This window comes from Oncorhynchus tshawytscha, linkage group LG26, assembly GCF_018296145.1.
Source record: "Oncorhynchus tshawytscha isolate Ot180627B linkage group LG26, Otsh_v2.0, whole genome shotgun sequence".
In the NCBI taxonomy this organism is placed as follows: domain Eukaryota; kingdom Metazoa; phylum Chordata; class Actinopteri; order Salmoniformes; family Salmonidae; genus Oncorhynchus; species Oncorhynchus tshawytscha.
Window position 1 is genome coordinate 1,512,232 of NC_056454.1, and position 24,901 is coordinate 1,537,132.

At 41.1% G+C, this 24,901-nt stretch overlaps 1 protein-coding gene across 2 annotated transcripts in view; it reads left to right on the forward strand.

The window, feature by feature from the left end:
• Window positions 1–239: 239 nt before the first annotated feature.
• Window positions 240–24,901, forward strand: part of dachd (dachshund d) — a 317,668-nt gene continuing 293,006 nt past the window's right edge. For both annotated transcript variants that reach the window (XM_042306339.1, XM_024388635.2), the window contains exon 1: window positions 240–1,056. In XM_042306339.1, coding sequence (XP_042162273.1) covers window positions 512–1,056 — 545 coding nt within the window. In that variant the 5' untranslated portion in view covers window positions 240–511. The remainder of the gene's footprint in view (window positions 1,057–24,901) is intronic.

A 24,901-nucleotide genomic window follows, 5' to 3' on the forward strand; every position in this document is an offset into this window, starting at 1 on the left:
GGTCTGTGCACGGCCCTGCGTAATCCTTTGATTGAAATTTCACCCCCAAAACAACGTTGATTACTTTTTCAAATCCAATGCATTTTCCACGTAACGTACATTCCACGTCACAATACGTTGACAAATGATGTGGAAACTACGTTGATTCGAGCAGTTTGTGCCCAGTGTTGTCTGTCTGTTCTTCAAGGGTTTCCACTGTCCCCTAGCTCCTCCCCCTCCGTACCTTGTGACAACAACAACTCATCCATAGAGCTTAGCGGTCTAGTGGAGCCGCACTTTTCAGCTCATTCTCCTCCGGTCATTTCTCCTCCTATCTGTGATCATTGTCTCTCCGTGCTCAGCCCAAACCCTCACTCACCGCGTCTTTTCAGCATATCATTCTACTCCCCAACTCATCAGAGGAGCTAAACTCCCGTGGATTATTTCATTTGGAAATTCTCGACAGCTGCACTTTTTTTTCTGCAGGACTGGGTTTTCTACTTTGAACTTACTCTTCTTCCCCTAGGTGACCATGGCCGTACCGGCTGCTCTGATCCCGCCAACCCCTCTGGTCCAGCCGCATTCGATCTCTACTCCTTCTGCGACCACCTCCCCGCCGTCGACAACTTCTCCCCGGTCTCCCTCAATGGCCCCCTCCGGACAGAACCTGTTCCGCTCGGAGCTCCTCGGCACCAGTAGCCCCGGCATCCTGACCCCGACTGGGGCTCTGCCCAGCAAGCCAGTATACTTGACTCCGTCGCCTGTTGAGAACACCCCGCAGAACAACGAGTGTAAAATGGTGGAGTTGCGGGGGGCGAAGGTGGCGTCTTTCACGGTGGACGGGTGCGAACTCATCTGCCTGCCCCAGGCTTTCGATCTGTTTCTGAAGCACCTGGTCGGAGGACTGCACACCGTGTACACCAAGCTGAAGAGACTGGAGATCACGCCCGTGGTCTGCAATGTGGAGCAGGTCCGCATCCTGCGAGGTCTCGGGGCCATCCAGCCAGGAGTCAACCGCTGCAAACTCATCTCCAGGAAAGACTTCGAGACTCTGTACAACGACTGCACCAATGCCAGGTGAGTGGAGACATCAAATGATTTATGCTAGTTTATGCTAGTTGAAGTTTAGCGCGTCAAGATAGAAACGCAGTAAACAAGGATGGGGGAGACATTTTCCATTGTGTGGAAGTCAATGTTTGACATGTCATTTAGCTGTAATGACTCAACTTTAGGTCATATTTTTTAATGCTCTATTTGGGCCAAATCTGACTCTAGGCCTATGTCAGCCTTTCTTAAAATATGGGTCACGGCCGACCTGTTAATGGTGGGTCGCGAGGTGTCAGACTAAATGTATAATTCTTTCATGGATTGATTTGGCCAAGTGCATCTGCGCTCTCGACTTGTCAGCGGTCTCCGCTCGGGTTGGTAGCTGTGTGAGAGGGAGATGCCCATGTGCTTCGCGGTTCACCGGATCTTTTTTCTGCGGGTTTCTTGAAGATCGCTCCGCGACACACACGACGCAGCGCTGTGGTTCAGCAGCAGCGCTGTCGGTTACCAACTTGCGAGTTCTTTCAGAACAGGGCAGCGTTCTTCAGGAAACAGTGATTCCACAGTGGAGAAGTCAGTCAACTAGCTTGGCATCGTCGTTTTATGACAGGTGATGATCAGCAGAAATAAGGGAGTACTATCTCTCATAGTAGTCGATGTGAGTTTATCTTTCAAACAATCCCCTGGCCTTGTAACTTTACACAGCTAATAACAAACATTAGCCAACGCAAGCTAGCTAGTTACTGATAGTGCAATCCTAGGAAACAGTACAGATGAAAAATGGCCTACTGCACATCTTACTGTAGAAATTAATGTTGAAAACTAGTCTACGTTGGAACTGTTAAAATATAAGTAATACTTTTTATTTTGAACTGGAATAAATTGACTGAAGCAATATGCTTTTTGAGGCAAACACACTCACACAGTTCAGGGTTCCTCATCTACAGAAGGAAGCGGTCTCCTGCCTGACTGAGAAAGAAGGAAATGTTCTGATCCAGTTTGGCATCACATACCTATGCAAGCCAGGGTTCTCAACTCTGACATACTTAAAACAAGCACAGAAACAGTGTCAGTGCTGAGCATGACCTCAGTGTTACACTGTCTAAAGCAGAGCCCAGAATAGACCTGCTTGTTGAAAACTTCAACCAGCCACACACCTCTCATTAGGACTGTGTGTTTCCTGGTCTACATCTGTGTAATGTGATCAATCAGTTTATTCCAGTTCAGAATAAAACATATGTATTTTAACAGCAACAGTTCCAACCTAGACTTTATTTTAACAATACTTTATATAATAAGGTGTATAGTAGGCCTGATCATTTTCATCTGTACTGTTACTTAGGGTTGCACTATCAAAAAGCCTGTGTGTGTGTCCTGTTATACATCTGTGTGATGTGATCGATCCGTTTATTCCAGTTCAGAATTAAAATTATTTATTGTATTTTAACAGCAACAGTTATGTAAGAGTGGTTTTAATGGGGGAAAATAAACATGAATATATGTTTATATGAATATTTAATTTAATTGTTATTTGTTTTTGTCTGTATTGCATTTGTTTTAGGCATAAGGGCAATGAAATGTACTGATAATGCATATTTTCTTAAGTTTGGGTTCCAGGAAAACACATTTCTAATTTGGTCCCAGGAAAACACAACATTTCTAATTTGGTCCCAGGAAAACACAACATTTCTAATTTGGTCCCAGGAAAACACAACATTTCTAATTTGGGTCCCAGGAAAACACAACATTTCTAGTTTGGGTTCCAGGAAAACACAACATTTCTAGTTTGGGTTCCAGGAAAACACAACATTTCTAGTTTGGGTTCCAGGAAAACACAACATTTCTAATTTGGGTTCCAGGAAAACACAACATTTCTAAGTTGGGTTCCAGGAAAACACAACATTTCTAATTTGGGTCCCAGGAAAACACAACATTTCTAATTTGGTCCCAGGAAAACACAACATTTCTAATTTGGGTCCCAGGAAAACACAACATTTCTAATTTGGTCCCAGGAAAACACAACATTTCTAATTGGGTCCCAGGAAAACACAACATTTCTAATTGGTTCCCAGGAAAACACAACATTTCTAATTTGGTCCCAGGAAAACACAACATTACTAGTTTGGGTCCCAGGAAAACACATTTCTAATTTGGGTCCCAGGCTGAAAAAGTTTAAGAACAGCCTATGCTGTTATGCAGTTTTTAGTAGGCTCAACAGGAAAACATGGAAGGACACGTTGAGGGCGCACCCCTTGAAAAAGTTGTGGCAGGTTGATGGCAATTGCATTCATTCCTATTGCTAAACGTTGTGTCAGTGACTTGCTCAATCCAAACTAATGTTAAAACGCAACAGTCACATGTGAATCAGTTGAAAATGTCACTAAATTAGGCTATGTGAGGAATTTCACAGCCTGAAATTTAAGTGCTCAAAACGCATAGCGAGTTGAAAACCATTGCCTGAAGGGAAAGCTCTCATCCACTGTGTGTGCAGCCCAACCGCATTTCCACTCTAAATTAAGCTCACTATTAACTCTACTTTATTTTTAAGTGACATTGAAATAAAAGTAGGTTATCCTAAATCTGCTGTCCTAGCCATAGGGGCAGTCATTTCAATGATTTGAACTATAAATGAATTAAACAACATTTTAAAACATTAGACCATAGTGAATTTAAATCATTTGATTCAAATTGCTTAATATACAGTACTGTTTGTCTTTAGATAGATCAATACTTTTCATAGGGAAGTCAGTCGTTTTTTTGTCCCTAGTTCAAATTACACCTGATCCAACCTTCTACTGTCATTGTTGATAGATATATTATGTTTACTTATTGATTTGAAATATATAATGTTACATATATATAGATATTACTTAGATATCTAAAATATATGACAAATGATACATTTAAATACCAACTTCACATAAACACAGCTGATGGATTGTTTGTAATTAGTAATTAGACCTAATGTCTCCAAACTCAACAAGTTCCACCCAGAATTTTTACTTCAAAGGCCAGTAATTTATCCATTTATTACTTAACGCATTATCTCTCATTACAAAATACACTTGGGATTTTATCCCAGCCATGCTAATATGTAGGATCATTTTATAGGTGAGAAATTTAGGTGCAGATCAATATTTGATTAAAATAAATTTTTAGTGTCCTGTTTCTCATATGCTGTGATGTATTGCTCAATCTGATAGTCTGGTCAAATATGCCATTTAATCTGTCATTATGATTGATTTAATATTGATCTCCCATCGCAAAATGAGATGGAAATGCAAATATGATGGAATGTATAACATGAGCGGAGATCGATCTTTTAGTGGGGTTATAATAGTCTGTTAGGTAAAAACGAGAGAATCTGTGCACATCGTTAGTCACAATGTTACTGGTGAATTTGAGGATGATGTTGATTGTGTAAGATAATTGTTTTATTACATTTAGCTGTAAGACACACACACGCACACATTTTATTGTCACAAACAAATGGGAATTTATGGGTGGGTTAAAATGTCTGAATACAAAGATTCAGTTATTTGTAGTATAGTAAAAAAAATGTTTTTATTCTTCTGCTGCTGTTAAATCAATATACTGAAATGAATGCACTGACATTGAATTTATTTTTTCAAAGTACATTAGCTCGCATTAGCTCACAATTAGCTCACAATGAACAGCGATGTTTGCAATGCATATATACAGCAGAATAGGCAGACATTACTATTTGTGACATTTGACCATATGTATGGGTCCCTGTTTCCTTAGTTATTTATTTGGATGGAAAACGCATGGCTTTTATAAAATTACGTTATTAGCTTTCATCAGTGTTTTGAGACTCTCTTCAATTAGCTATTCAGATATGCTGTGCATACATGTTGATACCTATGGATTCATAAACCACTGTATTTCAACATTTGATCTCTACATCTGACCGTGACCCTATTTTTAGTATCACACAATTATCCTACCTCTATTACCCTATTCTCATTCACACACTGCGTCCATACAATCCACCTTTACCTTCTGTCCCCATGCAGCATTTAAACCACCTACCCCCCACCACCTCCCATTGAGAAAGAGAGTTCTAGAGCGGTTATACTCTAGTTCCTCTTCCCAATGAGTGTTCCACCTCTTTGCCCTGTATTCTCCAGGTGACGGAGTGTGTGGTTGAACTCCCCGGGTTGTGAACGGCGAGGTAGGGAACAGAGGGATGGCCAGGGGAATTCAGGGTACCGGGGGGTTAAAGGATAATGCAGAGCCTCACGTCACTTTAATGACTCTAAAGTGGCCGGTTATTATGGGCACACAGAGAGCACTGTAATTGTCTCGGAAAGCAGCCAGGTTCTGTCTTCCGCTCCACACACACACACACACACACACACACACGCACACACACACACACACACGGACAGACATAAGAATACACACACACCATCATCGTCATGGTTTTGAAACACTGGATGTAGTCAGGTGTTAACTTCTAGAGAGGAAGAGCGAGTAGCTTGTATTTACAGCACTTGGTTGATCTATTTCTGTTGTTTGGAGCTCATTCAGGGAAGTTGCAATCAGGGCCTGACTACCGCATTGTAAATCCGCTAACTTATTGCATTTCAACACATTTTGCCATGGTGCAGAGAGAAACATTTTCAATGTTATAATGCTATTCTTCAGGCTAAGAGAAAATGTTGCAGTTTAAAGCTAAATTCCTTCAATTCTACACATTTTCCTATCATATACTATCTGGTGGCCCCGGGGCACGTGCCCTGCGTGACCGTTTGGTAATCCACGCTGAAAAGTGAAAATAATATCTCCCGCAATACGCTGGGTGATTTGTGGGCTTTTTTATGTAGTGAACAAAAAAAGTAGCCCGTGTAGGACAATGATACAATTTACTCAACACTAGTGCTGTTGCCTGACATAGTTCTTTTTCACAATGATGTTCTACTCTTTTATACATTGGCGGTTTTCGTTGACAACGGAGATGCCATAATACTCCTGTACAATAGGTCTTACTATTTCACATGGCTATTTTTCCCTTTCCAGGGTTGTGTTAAAACAACAGCCAATCTCATTTCAGCCACTGTGTGAGTAGCGGCATGGTGTCACTGCTTTGTTACAAGACCAGGCCAGGCATTGGGTGGAAATGTTGCAACTATTTGTACTATGCTCACTTTAGATTTCAACATTTTGAATATGTTAGACTGTGTTTTGGGTGTGTAACTCGTTGTGAAGCTTTCACTATACACGGGCTTTGTTGGTGGCACTTTTTTTGACAGGTCACTTATTACTTGATGTTTACTTCAGATTTGTATTAATTTAAGTAGGTAATATGGTAATTCCTCAGCAGTTGAAATATTATTGGTGTGCTTACTTACATCACTTTGTGATATCCTATAGGTCTGATGCTTCTCACCCCCAATGTCAGCGTCTAGACGAGCTGCATAGGCTACTGTAGATGTATGTATTCCTGTGTTCAGCGTGCAATGATTTGTTATCCCCTGGTGCTTCATGCACTTTCAAGGGACAATCTGTGCAGATGATCTGGGTTACAGACACATCCTGGGTCACTTCCATCCCTTCTCTTTCACAGTTCCTGGGTCAGTAATGATACATCCCTGCTGTCACCCCTGCTCCTTCACACATACACAGACTCCAGGTCAGTTATAATGTCCCTGTTGTCACCCCAGATTACCACTCCTTCCCTTTCACACGTACATTTCATTTATATGCGGATGATACTGTACGCTATTGCCCCGACTGCTGACCTGGCGGCGACAAGGCTACAGTCCCACTTTGTAGCTGTACAGGAAGCCCTTATTGATTTAAAACTCGTACTTGATACAGGCAAAACTAAATACATGTTGTTTTCAAGTTCTCATAAGATTGTTACGGATTACATCTTCACTCATTGGATGGTTCCTATAATTGAAGGAGACCCTGCATACAACTATTTTGGTATTTGGATTGACAATGATTTATTGTAAAAAAACATACGATCAAGCTTGTTAAGAAAGATTTAAAGTGGGCTTTATTTGACAGAAACAGATCTTGTCTCTCTCTAGTCAGCAGGAAGCAGATTGTGCAGTCAACATACCTGTTGTTGATTATGGTGATACTATTTATCAAAGTGCATCTGCCTCTACTCTTAAACCCCTGGATGGTGTTTTTCATATCGCCCTTTGTTTTATCACAGTAGAGAGTTTTTCATAGCGCCCTTTGTTTTATCACAGGAGACCGTTTTTCATAGTGCCCTTTGTTTTATCACAGGAGACCGTTTTTCATAGTGCCCTTTGTTTTATCACAGGAGACCGTTTTTCATAGTGCCCTTTGTTTTATCACAGGAGACCGTTTTTCATAGTGCCCTTTGTTTTATCACAGGAGACAGTATTTCATAGTGCCCTTTGTTTTATCACAGGACAGTTTTTCATAGCGCCCTTTGTTTTATCACAGGAGACAGTTTAATTACTCATCAGTCTTTACCCAAAGGTTGGCTGAACCTCTGAAGTTACATAGATCACATCATTATGCTCTTTTTGTTTACAAAGCCCTGCTCCACAAACTTCCTACTGACCTAAGATTTAAAATGAAAGTTATCAAACCCGTTCACAGGGTTGGTTAACTCTGGAGACCCCTTTGGTTTCTGGAGAGTGAGGTAGATCAGCCTTTGTTTGATTTCCTTGCGCTTTGCGTGTGGAATGATCTACAATGCACTTTAAAATGAGAGGAGTTGGTGCTTCTCAGGCATTTCAGACAGTTGTTAGGGGACCTTTTTACTGAAGAATGTGTCTGTGTTTTATGATTGTGTTGAGCTTGTTTTGTATAACAACTTGTATATGAATCCGCTCATCATTAAGCTCGAGGCCCTGGGTCTGAACCCCGCCCTGTGCAACTGGGTCCTGGACATTCTGACGGGCCACCCCTAGGTGGTGAAGGTAGGAAACAATACCTCCACTTCGCTGATCCTCAATACAAGGGTGCGTGCTCAGCCCCCTCCTGTACTCCCTGTTCACCCATGACTGCGTGGCCACACACGCCTCCAACTCAGTCATGAAATTTGCAGACACAACAGTAGCAGGCTTGATTACCAACAGACAGCCTACAGGGAGGAGGGGAGGGCCTTGGGAGTGTGGTGCCAGGAAAATAACCTCTCACTCAATGTCAACAAAACAAAGGAGCTGATCGTGGACTTCAGAAAACAGCAGAGGGAGCACCACCCTATCCACATCGACGGGACCGGAGAAGGTGGATAGTGTACACATCACTGACAAACTGAAATGGTCCACCCAACAGCGCCTCCTCAGGAGGCTGAAGAAATTTGGCTTGGCACCGAAAACCCTCACACGCTTTTACAGATGCACAATTGAGAGCATCCTGTCGGGCTCTATCACCGCCTGGTACGACAACTAAACTCAAACGCAGGGCTCTCCAGAAGGTGGTGCAGTCTGCCTCTACGCATCACCGGGGGCAAACTACCTGCCCTCCAGGACACCTACAGCACCCGATGTCACAGGAAGGCCATAAAGCTCATCAAGGACAACAACCACCCGAGTCACTGCCTGTTCACCCCGCTATCATCCAGAAGGCGAGGTCAGTACAGATGCATCAAAGCAGGGACCGAGAGCCTGAAAAACAGCTTCTATCTCAAGGCCATCAGACTGTTAATCAGTCATCACTAGTACATTAGAGGCTGCTGCCCTATATACATAGACTTGAAATCATTGGCCACTTTAATAATGGATCACTAGTCAATTTAATAATGTTTATATATTTTGCATTACTCATCTCAATGTATATGCTATATTCTATTCCATTTTACTGTATCTGTGCCACTGACATTGCTCATCCATATATATTTTTAATTCCATTCCTTTACTTAGATTTGTGTGTATTGTGAAATTGTTAGATATTACGTGTCAGATATTTCTGCACTGTTGGAGCTAGAGACACAAGCATTTCGCTACAGCTACAATAATATTTGCTGAACACGTGTATGTGACCAATACAATTTGATTTGATGTGTAGTTTAATGTGTTTATTGTATTTTGATTTGATGTGTATTGTGGTGCTATACAGGGCTCATCTGGAAAAGAGACCTTGGTGTCAGCATTGACTCCCTGTCAAAATAAAGGTTAAATAAAACTAAATAAGACACAGATCCTAGGTCAGTAGTAATATCCCTTATCTCACCCCATCTAACAATACCACTCCTAATCCTTCACTCAGACACAGATCCTAGGTCAGCTAATATCCCTTTCCCCGTACTGTACATTATTATGACACCAGGCCCATGAGAAGAAGCCCCATCATACTTCAGCGACTTGTTTTCCTTTTTGCTTCCACCCTTGGGGGAACAAAGAGGGCTTTTCAGTACTGACTGTGACACTTGAACTCTGGGAAAAGGTTATTATAACACAGGGGAATTGGCACACTGCCTATCACAGCTATCACAGCTCTCTCATTAGATGGTTGGGTTAGAGGCAGGCTATCCGGTGGCGGGGCAGAAATGCAGTGGTTAATTGACAATCATTGTCTACCCCTGAAGGTTAGACACACTAACACTCCAGATGACGCTTTGGTCCACCGTTGGGAACTGGACTTGCTTTTCACTTACACACCATTTTTAAATACATTTTCCCCTTCCCTTTTAAAGTCAACTGCTTCCTCTTCTTTTAAATCTGAGATGTTAGATAAATGGTGGTGAGATTTAGGTTCAGCGATGTGGTAGAGTGGCATTGATGGGATGAACAGATGTCATCCCTCTCTCTCTCTTAATGTTCAATGATATGTTACAGTTTTATTGATGGGATAAACAGACATCATCTCACTCTGTCTTATTTTGGGGTGTTTACGCCTTAACAAACATATTTGCAAATGACCGTAATTGTTTTGGTTCGTGCTCAGTGTGAGCCTGGTATTAAGGGTACCAGCTTGTCTACCCTCTCTCTCCTTTCTCTCTCTTGACTGAGCTCTCTCTTCTAATATATTTGTTTTCGACGAGGCACAGTTGTGTTTACAGGTACTCAGGGGAGATTTCTGGATGCGATTCAAATCACTCCCCAGTCTGAGTGGGTGCTAAGATACCCGTCACCCAGCAACCACATCCAACAGGGAGCCGAGGCGATAATAACTTACAAAACAGCAGAGTGACAGATGCCTGATGAGAGAGAGGTTTAAAGGTTTGTTAAAAACACAAATGAAATTCCACTCTCGCACTGTGTATTTTGTGCGTTATTAATTAAGTACTTTTAATGTGATGGTTTTCAATTATAATGGTCAAAAATAAACAAAAATTGCTTCTTAGCAAGAGCAATTTCTCAAGCAACAATTTTTCTAGGAGTGGTCTGATTGGGGAGGGGAAAATGGGAAAACTAGCTGGCAGAGAGGTTTGGAACTCTCTTGTTGGTCTGTTAACTAATTTACCACCTGGTGATGTCACACGGCAGGCCAAAAGTCCATTCCACCAAAACAGGCTGAAACTTCAGGCGGTCTTTTCAAACAGATCTTACACTAAATGGGCATAATCAAAATGTTCACAATTTTATAGTATTATTCCAACTGCATAGTGTGGAAATATACAGTTGAGGTCGGAAGTTTACATACACCTTAGCCAAATACATTTAAACTCAGTTTTTCACAATTCCTGACATTTAATCCAAGTAAAAATTCCCGGTTTTAGGATCACCACTTTATTCTAAGAATGTCAGAATAACAGAATAACAGTAGAATGATTTATTTCAGCTTTTATTTATTTTATCACATTCCCAGTGGGTCAGAAGTTTACATCCACTCAATTAGTATTTGGTAGCATTGCCTTTAAATTGTTTAACTTGGGTCAAACATTTCAGGTAGCCTTCCACAAGTTTCCCACAATAAGTTGGGTCTATTTGGAAGACCCATTTGTGACCAACTTTAATTTCCTGACTGATGTCTTGAGATGTTGCTTCAATATATCCACGTAATTTTCCTCCTCATGATGCCATCTATATTGTGAATTGCACCAGTCCCTCCTGCAGCAAAGCACCCCCACAACATGATGCTGCCACATACGTGATTCACGGATGGGATGGTGCTCTTCAGCTTGCTTGCCTCCCCCTTTTTCCTCCAAACATAACGATGGTCATTATGGCCAAACAGTTCTACTTTTGTTTTTCGTCAGACCAGAGGACATTTCTCCAAAAAGTACGATCTTTGTCCCGATGTGCAGTTGCAAACCGTAGTCTGGCTTTTTTATGGCGGTTTTGGAGCAGTGGCTTCTTCCTTGCTGAGCGGCATTTCAGGTTATGTCGATATAGGTCTCGTTTTACTCTGGATATAGATACTTTTGTACCTGTTTCCTCCAGCATCTTCACAAGGTCCTTTGCTGTTGTTCTGGGATTGATTGGCACTTTTCACACCAAAGTACGTTCATCTCTAGGAGACAGAACGTGTCTCCTTCCTGAGCGGTATGACAGCTGCATGGTCCCATGGTGTTTATACTTGCGTACTATTGTTTGTACAGATGAACGTGGTACCTTCTGGCATTTGGAAATTTCTCCCAAGGATGAACCAGACTTGTGGAGGTCTACAATTTTATTTCTGAGATCTTGTCTGATTTCTTTTGATTTTCCCATGATGTCAAGCAAAGAGGCACTGAGTTTGAAGGTTGGCCTTGAAATACATCCACAGGTACACCTCCAATTGACTCAAATGATGTCAATTAGCCTATCAGAAGCTTCTAAAGCCATGACATTTTCTGTAATTTTCCAAGCCATTTAAAGGCACAGTCAACTTAGTGTATGTAAAGTTCTGACCCACTGGAATTGTGATACCGTGAATTATAAGTGAAATCATCTGTCTGTAGACAATTGTTGGAAAAATGACTTGTGTCATGGACAAAGTAGATGTCCTAACCGACTTGCCAAAATATAGTTTGTTAACAAGATATTTGTGGAGTGGTTAAAAAACAAGTTTTAATGAGTCCAACTTAAGTTCTTGTAATCTTCTGACTTCAACTGTACACTCAGTGGCCAGTTTATTAGGTAAACCCATCTAATACCGGGTTGGACCCCACTTTGCCTCCAGAACAGCCTGAATTCTCCAGGGCATGGAAACGTTGCTCAACTGGTATCAAGGGACCTAAGACGTGCCAGAAAAACATTCCCCACACTATTACATTACTGCCACAAGCCTGTACTGTTGACACCAGGCATTATGGGGCCGTGGACTCATGCTGCTTACGCCAAATCCTGACTCATTCATCAGCATGATGCAACAGGATCTGGGATTTGTTGGACTATGCAATGTTTTTCCACTCCTCAATTGTCCTGTGTTGGTGGATGCGTGTCCACTGGAGCCGCTTCTTCTTGTTTTTAGCTGATAGGAGTAAAACCCGGTACGGTCGTCTGCTGCAATAGCTCATCCTTGACAAGTACCGACGAGTTGTGCGTTCTGCGATGGTCACTCGTTTTGCCCATTCTAACGTTCAAACAGTAACTGAATGCCTCGATGCCTGTCTGCTTGCTTTATTTGTCAAGCCATGGCCACGTGACTCACTGTCACCATTTTTGTCAACGAGTTGGTGTACCTGATAAATTGTCCAATGAGTGTATATATAAAACACAGGAAAGTCACTGGGCCTTTAAAAATACAAATTCATATGTGAACATTTATCCAAGTTGTACATGTTATCTTTCCAAAAGGAAGACTTTGTTTGATATTTTGTCTAATATCATTGCTGGATTTCTGCTTATTTGCATGGTGAAGTGGCTTGCATTGTTTATTTGCCTGTTGGATGCAGAAGCTGTCCAGGCGCTTAGTCTATTGGCATGCTTTCACTGGATGGGCGGGCTTTAGTCAGTAGCACAATTACCGCTGTGTCCAGGATGCCAGATCCTTTTACAAAATTACTAAAATTACTAATTACTGCTAAGAATGGATGCATCTATAACTGTTTTAATATCATGATTTTCCATTCTGAATTTGTGAATACATTGAACGAATGCAACTTTTCTCTTTTTAAAGTTGAAATCACTCGAAAGATATTTAGACTCCAGGAACTGTTTTTATTAAACCCATCCCATTGAATTGAATTATCAAACTGGATTGAAGTAGTTTCATTATGTGATATTTCACGCTCTGATCCACAGCTGAGACTGACTAAGTATTTTTTTCCCCCTGAGCTCTGCTCAGCTCAGTACTCTCTGGCCTCTCTTTAGGCAACATACTCATCACATTACTGGTACATTTAGATGGTAGAAGTCACTGGTGCTTGTTCCAGGATGCTAAATGCTAGTGACAGAAGTTAGAGGAGAGCAGATGAGATTTCCTGATTGGAGAATGAATGCCGGGGCCCTAGCCTAGGCTCTGTCTAATATGGTCACGTAGAGAAATTGATTTTCCTGCAAAATTAATTAATTTTTCATATAGCCCAAAGCTGAAGAGTTTAAAAAGATTGTGCACTTGCTGCTTTTCTCCTATTTCCCCCCTTAAATAAAAATATTTATTGCCTAATCATATTAATACTTTTGCCCCAAGGATGAAAAGATAATTTTACAAATGCATTTGGAAATATGTATCACTGATTATTTAGGATTAATTTATGCAAATAAGCGCACACCCATCCTTCGCGGGCCCAGATTGTCTAATTAGGATTGATATGAGGAATAGATGTAGTGGAATCTGAATACAAGCATGTCCAAAGAGCAGAACATTGAAAATGACAAGGCTGGAATGCTTAAAAAGCGTGTAGCGTTGGTTGCCTTTCTTTTTTTCTTCCCCTCCCTCTACCTTTCCCTCTCACACACATACTCGCTGTCTCTCTCTCTTACACACACACACACACACACACACACACACACACACACACACACACACACACACACACACACACACACACACACACACACACTTTCTCTCACTCTCTGTCTCTCCCCCCTCTCTCTGTCTAATTCACCGTGGCCGTATCAGGAGTTAATTTCTCCGGCTTCATTTCTCGTCTGACTTGACAGGAAGAAGAACCCATCAGGGATGGAATCTCAGATGGGATTCTGCAAATTTCCTCTTGTTTTTTTCTTTCTCCCCCCTCTTTCTTTTCTCCTCCTCCCCCTCTTCAATTCTGCAGAGGGGCTATCAGGTACGACTCTTCTCCTGAATTAAACACTCCCATTTTATTCCTGTAGCATCAATGTTTCTATTTTCACCTTGCACTGGATACTAAGAATATATCCCAAATTACATCCTATTCCCTATATAGTACACTACTTTTGACCAGAGCCCTTTGAATCCCAAATTTAACCCTATTCCATATGTAGTGCAGTTATTTTGACCAGAGCCCATGTGTCCCAAATGGCACCTTGTGTAGACGAGTGTACTACTTTTGACCAAAGTAGGACACTAAAGGGATTTGGGTGCCATTTGGAGCGCATCCTAAGGGTCTTCCCCTCCTTATTAATGTGGAGTGTAATAAGGCAAGAGAATGTCATCGGACAAAAAGGCCCTTTGTACTGGTTAGAATTCTGTAATGCCATTTTAATTAAGATAATTTCATTCTGTGTTATTATGGTCAGAGTAAGCTTGTGCATATAGGGAGGGTGGTGATATATTTTTTTGTTGTAAATTAAAAGTGAAATTCTCTTGTATCATAGATCTGTATCTTACTATACAGGACACTCATTGTCGGCAATCTAATGATTATAAAGAATTATTTACTGGTTTGAGTTATATGTCTTGGATGTGCTTATTGCATGTCTCCCCCACTACTTTACTCACATGTCAGGTGACTTTTGTGGTTGTTAGGTTGTTTTGATTTAGGGCGGTATTCAGTGGTGGAAATGACCTTTTAAAATGTGCCTTGTCCAAATCAACAATTAGGTCAGGAAATTAGTGAAGGACAAGGCAAACTCCTCCTACTCAATCATAACATCATGAGCTGCAGGGAGCCCTCCTCCCCGCTTGAATAAAAAACCGTTCAGAATTCAGATCTGGAAATTCAGAACATGTGTTGATGGGGGGGCTATTTATTTCTGCAATAACTCACTCATCATCACAAATTGTAAGTAAGCTAGTTACAGTGCCTCCTAAAGACATGATTGACATTGGGAAAAGAGGGGGGCTATCAGCTGATCATTGATGTTGGTGATTTATTTAAATCTGTTAGTTAGCTAGCTCAATTTCTTTGACTGATTTTGATTGAACTCTAATATTGATCATAATAATATTGATGATGATGTAGGCTAAATCAAGTTTTAAATAAATGTTATGCTGCTGTGGCAGTACTGTTGATATTTAAACTAGGTAGCTAGCTACACACTTGACTGGTGACTGCATCTCCCAAGACATGCATGTGTGGATACCGGCATGCACAATCTCCATACCGGGGAAAAAGGTGCAACCGTCCGTGCACGAGCGCCGTACAGGGCAGATCAACAGGCTCAGCCAGGGTGGGTTGGTGAATTTGATGACAACTTGTGGGCAGTTGGTTCCGAAGAACAATCACAAAACATTTTGGGGGAATTATATTATACCACCACCAAAAAGAGCACTTTGGAGACTGGGAGGGCAAGGGGCATGTGCTCACAGGTAGAGCCGTATCAGTGCACGTGCCTGATGAGCCGTCTAACTGTCCTAGTAAAAAAAAAAGAGTGGCTGCGGTTCCGGAGACTTGTGTCTGAGGCCAGCTCTCGACCCTAACCCGCAAATATAGAAAACGCGCTGTAGGCTACAGTCAGAGACGGTGAAACGATTTGGACTAATTTAGACATACTTCTGCTTATAATTTACGATATTTCGGTAGGCTATTTGTTAGTCAGCTTGTCTATAATCAGGTACATGCAGCTTCTCTTCTGTCATTATATGTTGCCGTAGAAGACTAAATACACCCTTAATCACCATAATAATGTCATAAATTATAGAATGAATGCTTCAATCTAGATCGGTAAAGTTCTCTGACATATCTGCTTCTTTCGTGGAGCAAAGACGTTTAGGGACCATTTTAGAAAGTGCAATTTAAAAAAAATCCAAATGACATCAGTTTGTAAGGAAATAGAAAGCTTTGAAAATGACCCAACATGTTTCTGATAAGATTTAATTTTGGCTTGGATGCATATTTTATGTGATTGAAATGCTTTCATATTTTATGATGCTGATAAAGATTGTACCTCTACAAATGGTCCCTAACTGCATTCGCATAAGATGCTGAAATAAATAAATCATATTTCTGTTATCATATTTCCCGAGTCAAAATGTACATTTGGTGTATCAATTTAATGCAAGAAATGCTTAATTCTGCAGGAGTTAGTCTTTATATTATGTGAGAGGCTATAGACCTATCGTCAGTGTCCAGATTTCAGTGTCCATTTAACCCATCTGAACAGTAGCCTACAGTTCTCTTTACTTGCCATAGGCCTATTTGAAGTCCCGGTCTTGTGACTCAAATTTGTATAGCACCTCACAATCATCACTCCAAATATTTCCCAAACATTACTTTTCTTGCCCAACCTTCTCTTTATTTTCAACTCTCCATTTCACAGCTTTCCTTTTATTGAATGAAACTCGTCCTTTTTACGTCAGTAGAATGGATCGACATGAACCTTTTCTGCCAGTTCCCAAAAGCATTTGGCGATTGGCGTGTGTAAAGTTAGGCCCCAAAGCGTAGGCTGCTGCACTAATGCCAGATAGTATGAAAGCAAAACCTAGAGATGTAAAAAAAAAAAAAAATCCTGCACATTAGTGATTTATGTAGCTGCTGCCCACTCTGCTGCTGTCTCCGCAGAGTCCCCAACAACCGGATGTTCCGGTTTTCAGGGGAAATGGAAAGGGAGCCTGTGACACGACATCTGCTTTTGGATGTTAACAAGCTGACACTCCATCTTAACTCCTCCATGTTTATTAGATTGGTTGAACAGTGCAGAACAGAACCTCCCTAGACAGTTCTTTTCTTCTTCTCGTCAAGACCAGTATGTAGGGGGATCTAGTGTCAGGTGTTTGTTTTACGCCTGTTACTTTAGGTTGCTCCCACTGCCTCTTCCCCCTCCTTGATATGGAGCGGGAAACTATGCATTCCATGCCTCAGGCGTGATTTCATGTTCTTTTTGTGGAAGGCTACCCGAAACGTTTGACCCAAGTTAAACAATTTAAAGGCAATGCTACCAAATACTAATTGAGTGTATGTACACTTCTGACCCACTGGGAATGTGATGAAAGAAAATAAAAGCTGAAATAAATCACTCTCTCTACTATTATTCTGACATTTCACATTCTTAAAATAAAGTGGCAATCCTAAGTGACCTAAAACTGGGATTTTTTACTCTGATTAAATGTCAGGAGTTGTGAAACTGAGTTTAAATGTATTTGGCTATGTAAACTTCCGACTTCAACTGTATCTTGTGGAAGGATGAAATAGTATGAATAAATTCATCAAAATAAAAATGTTGTATGAAAATATGTTAACCATTATTTGAATATCTTGTTAATTGTTGTATACAAGTGAAAATGCCGATACTTTCTCTCGGGCCTAACAACACCCGTGCCAATATATCCTCCAAGCAATGGCTTCTCTGGCATTACCATTTAAGTGTCTCTATGGAACCTTGCGGAGTCTTTTACCACACACTACAGAGTCTCCTGCCAGCAGCTTCCATAGGGAATCATCATCTCTACAAACCAAAACATGATTTGTGAACGTCATTAGTTGACACCCAAATTGACTTGAATAAACTGTTTTGAATCTGCGGTCTAGGCGGATTTGAGTCTTCACATTAATAGCTTCGTGGGCTCTTTTTTTGGTTTGTTTTTTTCTTGTTTCCGTCAGGAGGTATTGAGTGAGCAGATCCTTTGAACAACCATAGAATGTAGTGCTGGTCTCAGGTGTCATTAGCTCCAGGCCTTTTCCATACGAGTGCCAGGTAAAGGTTAAATAGCAATCGATACTGTCAGAGGCAGTGGAGGCATTAAATGATCTTTAATAGATGCCGTTGGAGGCAGTGGATCCTGAAGCTAACAACAGAAGAGAGGGAGAGGAGAGGAGAGGAGAGGGTGGAAAACAATGTCATCTACTATGTAGTTTTCACTGAGCCCGAAAAATGTGTTTGTTTCAAAGTAGTGAATAGAAATGTAGAACTAGACTTGGCTCATACACCAATTTCAAATCTCTTCATTTTGTTCAGCAGCAAATCAAATCCTGAATGAAAGTTTTGAGATAAAAACAAATGTAACACAAAAGAATAGTTGGATAGCAGCAAAACACAGCACTGATAACAAGTAAACATCATCCAATGGGTTACAATGCTCCAAATGAACAGTATGTGACAAACAACATGTACGAATGATAATTAGGAAAATGTTCACATCTGCAGCCAGTCAGTGATGTTTTCCATACAGCTAGCTATCACCCAAAGCTGCCTCCTGACCCCACAAGGGACACCTGTAGCTATTATGAACAGGGCATCCATATACCGGGTCAACACATTTTCACCTATCATTGACTCTCGCTCTCTCTATCTCTATTTACAGTATCTCTCTCTCACCCAGGTCTCCCTGTCTTGTCTTCTCCTCTCTACCCCTCTCTCTTTCTCCCTTCTCCCCTGTCGGAGTGTAACTTAGTTGTTTTAACGGCAAACCCTTTTTAAGAAACGCCACCACTACAGTACAGTAACCATGGTGCCCGGATATTATTACCCTCCTCTTAAAGAGTGACAGTCGCGTCCTCTGAGACGTGACACCAGAGGAGGACCTCTAGAGCTGCGTCAAACCACACGTCCTTGGCCAATCAGATACGAGGATTCATGCTACTGTATTCCTGGTTGGATAGAAGGTAAACGGTGCCTAGAAAATGTGTTCTGTAGTTTAAATTGGTTCGTTCAACATACTGGTATTAGTTATGGAAAAATGTGATGTGTGTTTGCATGCTTTTGACAGTAATCACTAATATCCTATGTACAGTATATTATAGGCTGTTGAAGTTGGTCCCTAGCTCTGCCTACTATGTGTGTTCAACATAAATGGTCAGTAGCTCATTTCAAACAGACATACAGTGCATTCTGAAAGTATTCAGACCCCTTTTCCACATTTTGTTATGTTACAGCCTTATTCTAAAATACATTCAAATAAAAGAATCCTCATCCATCTACACACAATAACCCATAATAAGAAAGTAAAAACAGGTTTTTAGAAGTTTTTGCAAATGTATAAAAAAACAAACTGGTATCACATTTACATAAGTCTTCAGACCCTTTACTCAGTACTTTGTTGACGCACCTTTGGCAGAGATTACAGCCTCGAGTGTTCTTGGGTATGACTCCGCAAGCTTGGCACCTGTATTCGGGGAGTTTCTCCCATTTTACTCTGCAGATCCTCTCAAGCACTGTCAGGTTGGATGGGGAGCGTCGCTGCACAGCTATTTTCAGGTCTCTCCAGAGATGTTTGATCGGTTTCAATTCCGGGCTCTGGCTGTGCCACTCAAGGACATTCAGAGACTTGTCCCGAAGCCTGCATTGTCTTGTCTATGTGCTTAGGGTTGTTGTCCTGTTGGAAGGTGAAACTGCCGCTGAAAAACATCCCCATAGCATGTGGCTGCCAACAGCATGCTTCACCGTAGGGATGGTGCCAGGTTTCCTCCACACGTGACGCTTGGCATTCAGGCCAAAGAGTTCAATCTTGGTTTCATCAGACCAGAGAATCTTGTTTCTCATGGTCTGAGAGTCCTGTCATGCCCCTTTTATTGAGGAGTTGCTTCCGTCTCGCCTCTACCATAAAGGCCTGATTGGTGGAGTACTGTCCTTCTGGAAGGTTCTCCCATCTCCACAGATGAACTCTGGAGCTCTGTCAGAGTGACCATCGGGTTCTTGGTCACCTCCCCGACCAAGGCCCTTATCCCCCGATTGCTCAGTTTGGCCGGGCGGCCAGCTCTAGGAAGTCTTGGTGGTTCCAAACTTATTCCATTGAAGAATGATGGAGGCCACTGTGTTCTTAGGACCTTCAATGCTGCAGAAATGTTGTGGTACCCTTCCCCAGATCTGTGACTCGACACAATCCTGTCTCTGAGCTCTACGGACAATTCCTTTGACCTCATGGCTTGGTTTTTGCTCTGACATGCACTGTGAACTGTGGGACCTTATATAGACAGTTGTGTGCCTTTCCAAATCATGTCCAATCAATTGAATTTACCACAGGTGGACTCCAATCAAGTTGTAGATACATCTCAAGGATGATTAATGGGAACAGGATGAACCTGAGCTCAATTTCGAGTCTCATAGCAAAGGGTCTGAATACTTATGTAATAAGGTTTTAATTTTTAAAATGTTTAATACATTTGCAATAATGTCTCAACCTGTTTTTGCTTTATCATTATGGGATATTGTGTGTAGATTTATGAGAATTTGTATTTATTTAATCAATTTCATGATATGGCTGTATGATAACAACACGTGGAAAAAGGAGGGGTCTGAATACAGCTCAAAAACAAAGAACAAACTACAGTTCATTTTAAAGAGCACAAACTTTCATCTCTGAAAAGATGCTCACTATCAAAAAACCTTAACAATCAATGCAACAAAAACGTTAAATTGTTTCACCAAATTACTCTGTGCAGGCCAGTCAAGTTCTTCCACACTGATCTTGACAAAACATTTCTTTATTGACCTCGCTTTGTGCACAGGGGCATTCTCATGCTGAAACAGAAAGGGCCTTCCCCAAACTGTTGCCACAAAGTTGGAAGCACAGAATCATCTAGAATGTCACTGTATACTATAGCGTTAAGATGTCCCTTCACTGGAACTAAGGGGCATAGCCCAAACCATGAAATACAACCCCAGGCGTATATTCCTCATCCACCAAACTTTACAGTTGGCACTATACATTCGATCAGGTAGCGTTGTCCTGGCATCCGCCAAATCCAGATTTTTGTCCATCGGACTGCCAGATGGTGAAGCGTGATTCAACACCGCAGAGAGCGCGTTTCCACTGCTCCAGAGTCAAGTGGCGGCGAGCTTTACACCACTCCAGCCAACGCTTGGCATTGCGCATGGTGATCTTAGGCTTGTGTGCGGCAGCTGGAAATTGATTTTATGAAGCTCCAGACAAACCGTTATTGTGCAGACGTTGCTTCCAGAGGAACTCGGTAGTGAGTATTGCAACCGAGGACAGACGATTTTTATGCAGTACACATTTCAGCACTCTGCGGCCCCATTCTATGAGCTTGTGTGGCCTACCACCTTGCGGCTGAGCCATTGTTGCTCCTAGACGTTTCCACTCACAATAACAGCACTTACAGTTGACCGGGACAGCTCTAGCAGGGCAGAGATTTGACGAACTGATCCTATGACGGTGCCATGTTGAAAGTCACTGAGCTCTTCAGTAAGGCCATTTTACTGCCAATGTTTGTCTATGGAGATAGCATGGTTGCATGCTCAATTTAATACACCTGTCAGCAACTGGTTTGACTGTAATAGCCAAATCCACAAATTTGAACAGATGTCCACATATTTTTGTGTATATATAGTGTATCTTTCCTCTGGATTCACCTGGTTAGTCTATGTTATGGAGCAGGTGTCCTTAATGTTTTGTACACTCTGCTGTTTACTTATTTCATTCTCCTTGACATCATCATCATCGCTTTGAAAGTGCAAGGATGTGTCCAAATCCGTATCACCAACCAACATAGATACAGCCTCTTCCACAGTGAAAAGTCGTGGCCACTTCGGTGCCGTCATTTTGAGAAATACCACAACAGGTTGTTAGCAAGTACATTTTGTGATATTGACACAGATATTATTGTTAGAAAAACAAGGTGGTTCGCGGCCTCTATAGTAATTTAAAGATAGGCCGTCAACGGCCGCTGTATGGATTCTAAAGGGTTAAGCAATATAAGGTGTCCAAGTGGATTTCGCTCTCTGTTGTCATTTTTTAAATTTCCTGTCTTTATAGAATGTATTTTTAGCACATTTTCGTCACTGCACGTCTTCTGCGCGTGAGCAGTAGTTAGCCATTTCTCAAGCACTTGGTTCACCCAATTATTAACCACCAATGCCCCACCATTATATTTAGGTCATAGACAAATCAGTTTTTGTTTTTATTTCATTCATTCGTTATTTAACAGGTGAGTTGACTGAGAATACGTTCTCATTTACAGCAAAGACCTGGGGAAAGTTACAAAACATGTAAACTTCTTAGGGCTGCAATATGACAACAGCCAGTGAAAGTGCAGGACGGCAAATTCAAAACAACAGAAATCTCATAATTAAAATTCCTCAAACATACATGTATTTTATACCGTTTTAAAGGTAATCTTGTTGTTAATCCCACCACAGTGTCCGATTTCAAATAGGCATTTACAGCAAAAGCACCACAAACGATTGTTAGGTCACCACCAACTCACAGAAAAATTCAGCCATTTTTCCAGCCAAAGAGAGGAGTCACAAAAAGCACAAATAGAGATAAAATTAATCACTAACCTTTGATGATCTTCATCAGATGACACTCATAGGACTTCATGTTACACAATACATGTATGTTTTGTTTGATAAAGTTCATATTTATATAAAAACATCTCAGTATACATTGGCGCATTACGTTCACTAGTTCCAAAAACATCCGGTGATATTGCAGAGCCACATTTTTACAGAAATACTCATTATAAATGTCGATAAATACAATTGTCAGACATGGAAATATAGATATACCTCTCCTTAAATCAACCACTGTGTCAGATTTTTTTTTAAACGTTACGGAAAAAGCAAACCATGCAATAATCTGAGATGGTGCTCAGAATTTTAAAAAAATGTATCCGCCATGTTGGAGTCAACAGAAATCACAAATAAAATTATAAATATTCCCTTACCTTTGATGATCTTCATCAGAATGCACCCCAGGAATCCTAGTTCCACAATAAATGTTTGTTTTGTTCAATAATGTCCATTATTTATGTCCAAGTAGCTACTTTTGTTAGCGCGTTTAGTACACAAATCCAAACGCTCGTGCAGGTCCAGGCGAACATCAGACGAAAAATGCAAAAAGTTATATTACAGGTCTTACAAACATTTCAAACTCGGTATAGAATCAATATTTAGGATGTTCTTATCATAAATCTTCAATAATGTTCCAAACAGAGAATTCCATTGTCTGTAGAAAAGCCATAGAACGCAGGTCGCTATCATGTGAAATGCGCGTGACCAGGACCTGGCTCTATGCCAGACCACTGACTCAAAGAGCTCTCATCCGGCCCCACATCACAGTAGAAGCCTCATTCAAGTTTCTAAAGATGGTTGAAATCTAGTGGAAGCCGTAGGAAGTGCAACATAACCAATATCCCACTGTGTATTCAATAAGGGCTGGGTTGAAAATCGACCAACCTCAGATTTCCCACTTCCTGTTTGGATTTCTTCTCAGGTTTTTGCTTGCCATATGAGTTCTGTTATACTCACAGACATCATTCAAACAGCTTTAGAAACTTCAGAGTATTTCTATCCAATACTAATAATAATATGCATATATTAGCAACTGGGACTGAGTAGCAGGCCTTTTACTCTGGGCACCTTTCATCCAAGCTACTCAATACTGCCCCTGCAAGCCATAAGAAGTTAATAACAAACTAGTATTCCATCCATAAATACAAATACAATTGTTAAATTACGAGCTTAGTTAGCCATTGAGAAAGCCAGGAACCTTCCCGCTAGCCATGATTGGCTGAGAAAATGGATGGACTGGACATGCCGGGAGATGAGTTTGAAAAGGTCTGCCATGTAGCATGCTTCTGTCTTCAACGTGAGCTTTTGAGTATGTGTTCACAATCCTTTCTACAGCGCCATTTTGGAAAGATTTAACGTTAGCCATCGAGAACGACAAAACTTTTGCTACTTTTCTCAACAACATTGATGCTCTGAATTAACAGGCGCTATCGACAGATCAGTAGGAAAAAGTGATGGGCTACTTTCTGCACACGCCCCGGTCAGTGTGAACCGGAGTGACTTGATACAAAGCTGGCCAAACAAGACGTAGCTACAAACAAAACAGTTAAACAGTTAAATAGTTTGAGTCTGCCATGAAGCGTTCATCCATGTATACGGGTAAGAGTCTAGCTACATTTTCAGATATAAGTTTCAAATTTAGTCAGAAAGTCATTGTTATTGCAAGTTAAAGTGTACTGTTAGTTAGCTAGTTATGTGTATGATCTGTGTAGTAATATGATTTGAATCAGAAATCCATTTGCATTGCTAGTTATAGCTAATGTTAGCTAGCTAACATTGAACCTAGTTTGTTAGATTTAGCTACCTGCAGATTCATGCTATACAGCTAGGACAATGTTTGTGTTGGCAGTAGTATGAGTTGGGATTATGCCGGTTCATTGTTTATCTAGCTAGCTACATGTCTAAACAAAAGACTCCACTTCGCATTGATTATTACATGACCCATCAAATTAGCCAGGTGTTTCTGGGGGTGATTACGGCCTCTTTTATTTCATGAAGATAACTAGACAATAGTGACACATCCACTTAGCTAGATGTGGCTGGGGGGTGGTTAAACCATTTCCTTCACATGACCCATCAATTTAGACATGCGTGTTGGGTAAGCGTCATCTAATAATGATAACATATTTGTACAATTATTTTTATCTGGACACTTTCTGTTTTTGATATTGCTACTATGCAAGTAACCGTTTACACCTTCTGTATCCTGTGCACGTGACAAATAAACTTTGTATTTGATATAGGGTGTGTTTACCACATGGCCTCACATGTGACTCCTTAAAGAGATGGGTGGGGCTAAGGCTTAAGAGGGTGTGAACGATGCTGAATGGGTGTAGACAAAGGAGAGCTCTCCAGTAGGTGTACCAAAATATTAATGTGCCATTTTCTCAAAAGTAGGGTTACAAGTTTATCAACTTTATACGTGGAATTACTTCCCC